General features: G+C 39.6%; 1 protein-coding gene across 5 annotated transcripts in view; it reads left to right on the top strand.

Annotated features, from left to right (window-relative positions):
• LOC107686140 (C2 domain-containing protein 2-like) overlaps positions 1-2,869 on the top strand; it is a 17,687-nt gene that overhangs the window by 6,021 nt on the left and 8,797 nt on the right. For 3 of the 5 annotated variants that reach the window (XR_001634023.1, XM_016483002.1, XM_016483006.1), the window contains exons 4-6: positions 1,496-1,594; positions 1,689-1,835; positions 2,119-2,236. Coding sequence is in view for 4 of the 5 variants with exons in the window: in XM_016483002.1 (XP_016338488.1) it covers positions 1,496-1,594; positions 1,689-1,835; positions 2,119-2,236 (364 nt within the window). In the remaining variant the exon portion in view is untranslated. The remainder of the gene's footprint in view (positions 1-1,495; positions 1,595-1,688; positions 1,836-2,118; positions 2,237-2,869) is intronic. The other 2 variants (XM_016483003.1, XM_016483005.1) reach the window with 1 other exon arrangement.

Raw genomic sequence — 2,869 nt, 5'->3', positions numbered from 1 at the left:
TGGTTTCCGCTGTAAACAAAGCAGCACTGCGCTTATGAACTTTAATATGCATTATACAGAGGCAAGATGAAAAGAAAAAATACCATCTAAACTTTTCTAAAGACAGTAAGTTCCCCTCAGACATGCATTCATATAAACTCCTACCCCTAAATGAATCGCGATTTGTTTAGCTTCTCAACCGATTTGAATCGTCACATATTTGAATCGATTTTCAACCGGCTCGCACTTAATCGTTACATCCCTACTGAAGACTGGAGTAAATTCAGCTTTGCCGTTGCAGGGATAAATTACCGTACATTTTAAAATATATTACATTAAAAACAGTTATTTTAAATTCTAATAATATTTATTTTACGATATCACTGTCTTTATTGTTTTTTTTTCCTGTATTACCGACCCAATCGTTTGAACAGTAGTGCAAATACAATTTAATTATAAAGTGGTCACTTTATAGCTGCAATTTAATGCACAAATAAATGCAGAAAAAATCCCTAAATAAATTTGTCATATTATAAAAATAAATAAAGGAATGCTATCATTTTTTTACATGATAGTTGACATTTTTTAATTTCTGTTTTCTGTTTCATGACTGGTAAAAGCAACAAGACAATTAAGACCTTGTGTTAAACCATGTTAAAGGGATAGTTCACCTAAAAATGAAAATTTGATGTTTATCTGCTTACCCCCAGGGCATCCAAGAGTTAGGTGACTTTGTTTCTTCAGTAGAACACAAACTAAGATCTTTAACTCAAACCGTTTCAGTCTGTCAGTCATATAATGGAAGTGAATGGGAATCACGGCTTTGAGAGAGAAAAAAAACACACAAACAAAACCAAATTAAACCCTGCGGCTCGTGACGATACATTGATGTGTAAAGACACGAAACGATCAGTCTGTGCAAGAAACTGAACAGTATTTATATCGTTTTTTTTACCTCTGATGCACTGCATCGGCGCGTGACGCATCTTCTTGCTTTACGACAGATCGCAGACTTATAAGTGTATTAAGAAGATGCGTCATGTGCCGGTTGTCGAGGACGCGCTCAGGACAGTTCAGACATTGCAGTGCATCAGAGGTAAAAAAACGATATAAATACTGTTCAGTTTCTTGCACAGACTGATCGTTTCGTGTCTTTACACATCAATGTATCGTCACGAGCTGCAGGGTTTAATTTGGTTTTGTTTGTGTATGATTTTTTTTTTTCTCTCAAAGCCGTGATTCCCGTTCACTTCCATTATATGACTGACAGACTGCAGTGGTTTGAGTTAAAAATCTTCGTTTGTGTTCTACTGTAGAAACAAAGTCACCTACATCTTGGATGCCCTGGGGGTACGCAGATAAACATCAAATTTTCATTTTTGGGTGAACTTTCCCTTTAAAAGAGGTTTTAGGCTTTACAATTTTGCACATAGTGTCTCGTGGCTTACTGCTCTGATCAGTCCTTGTTTTGAGTCTATGGTTGCAAGTAACGTTTGTGTGTGTATTGTTGGCACAGCTGGCCCTACAGATGAAAGAGGTGAATGAGGAGGTGGAGATTTCCTGGGGGGTGCTTCACCTGGACTCAAATTTGCACCTTACACCAAGTTTTACACAGGTACATTCACACATCGAACCACTTGAGATTGCACACTCCATCGGTTGTAAATCTCAGTAGGTTTTTTAAGGGTGACTTCTGCTCATTTTTTCAGAATGCCCATGACTCACTATGTGTGTTTCAGGGAGATTATGAGAATCTAAGTGAAGCCGCTGTGAACAACAGGCTCAGACAGGTCTTAAGTCGAGCTCAAGCATCCGTAACTCTGAGCAGCCGGCCTGCAGAGTCTGCAGAAGTCAAGGTACTACCATGCACAAATGTGCTAAATGTTTAATGTTAATCATATTAACATTAGCATTTAATCCTCTCTAAAACGCTCCATATCAACCACAGAACATAATAAATGTGTATAACCCTATTTTGTTTATCCTTAGGCCTTGATTATATGATGTGGTAAATTTCATAGTATTCAGAATGTTACATAACTTTGGAATTTGCTCAGAATGGAGAGAAAAACACAGAAAAGGATGTTGCTGTTGATGTTATGAGTGATAATGCTTTATTTCCTCTGTCCTCTTTAACAGGAAGTAAGGAACAAGACCTCGCAGGTGACCTCACCCCCAAAGCCCCCACGAGCTCATGAGTGGAAACTATTAGTGAAGAACATCCGGGTCACATGCAAACAGGAGGATGGTGCTGCAGGTCACTGAAACACACTCATATTCCAGCAGAATGCATGTCCTTCCCGTTCTCTTTAAAGGGGTCATATGATGCTTTTTTAAAGATCATTATTTTGTGTATTTGGTGTAACAGAATATGTTGACATGCTTTAATGTTAAAAAAACACATTATTTTTCAAATACTGTACATTATTGTAGGTCCTCTATGCCCCGCCTCTCTCAAACGCTTCGTTTTCTACAAAGTCCCTCCTTCAGACAAGCGCAGTCTGCTCTGATTGGCCAGCTGACCCAGTGCATTGTGATTGGCCGAACACCGCAAGCACTCGTCGGAAATGTAACGCCCCTTACCATAATCGCGAGCTTCATCTTTCAAAATAAATGTAAAGACAGAGCCCGAAAGGGGAACAGAGTCGCGTGACAGACACAGTGATGAAGCTGGTATGTGTTTGCATTACACAAGCCACGGTTAAGACAGCTGACTCCACTGTGATGTGACCCCCCCTCTCTCTCTCTCTCTCTGTCTCACTCTCTCATGCTCTCTCTGGCTCTCTCTCTCTCACACACACGATGCGCAAAACTCCATGCGCAAAACTCCGCATTTGAACAGTTAAACATACTTACAGTCGCTGATTCAGAAGCGCCAGATTGTCATAGC

Source organism: Sinocyclocheilus anshuiensis, unplaced genomic scaffold, assembly GCF_001515605.1.
Source record: "Sinocyclocheilus anshuiensis isolate Anshui unplaced genomic scaffold, SAMN03320099.WGS_v1.1 scaffold437, whole genome shotgun sequence".
NCBI classification, from domain to species: domain Eukaryota; kingdom Metazoa; phylum Chordata; class Actinopteri; order Cypriniformes; family Cyprinidae; genus Sinocyclocheilus; species Sinocyclocheilus anshuiensis.
The sequence above is the reverse complement of the archived record's forward strand: the minus strand, read 5'-3'. Positions and strand labels throughout refer to the sequence as shown.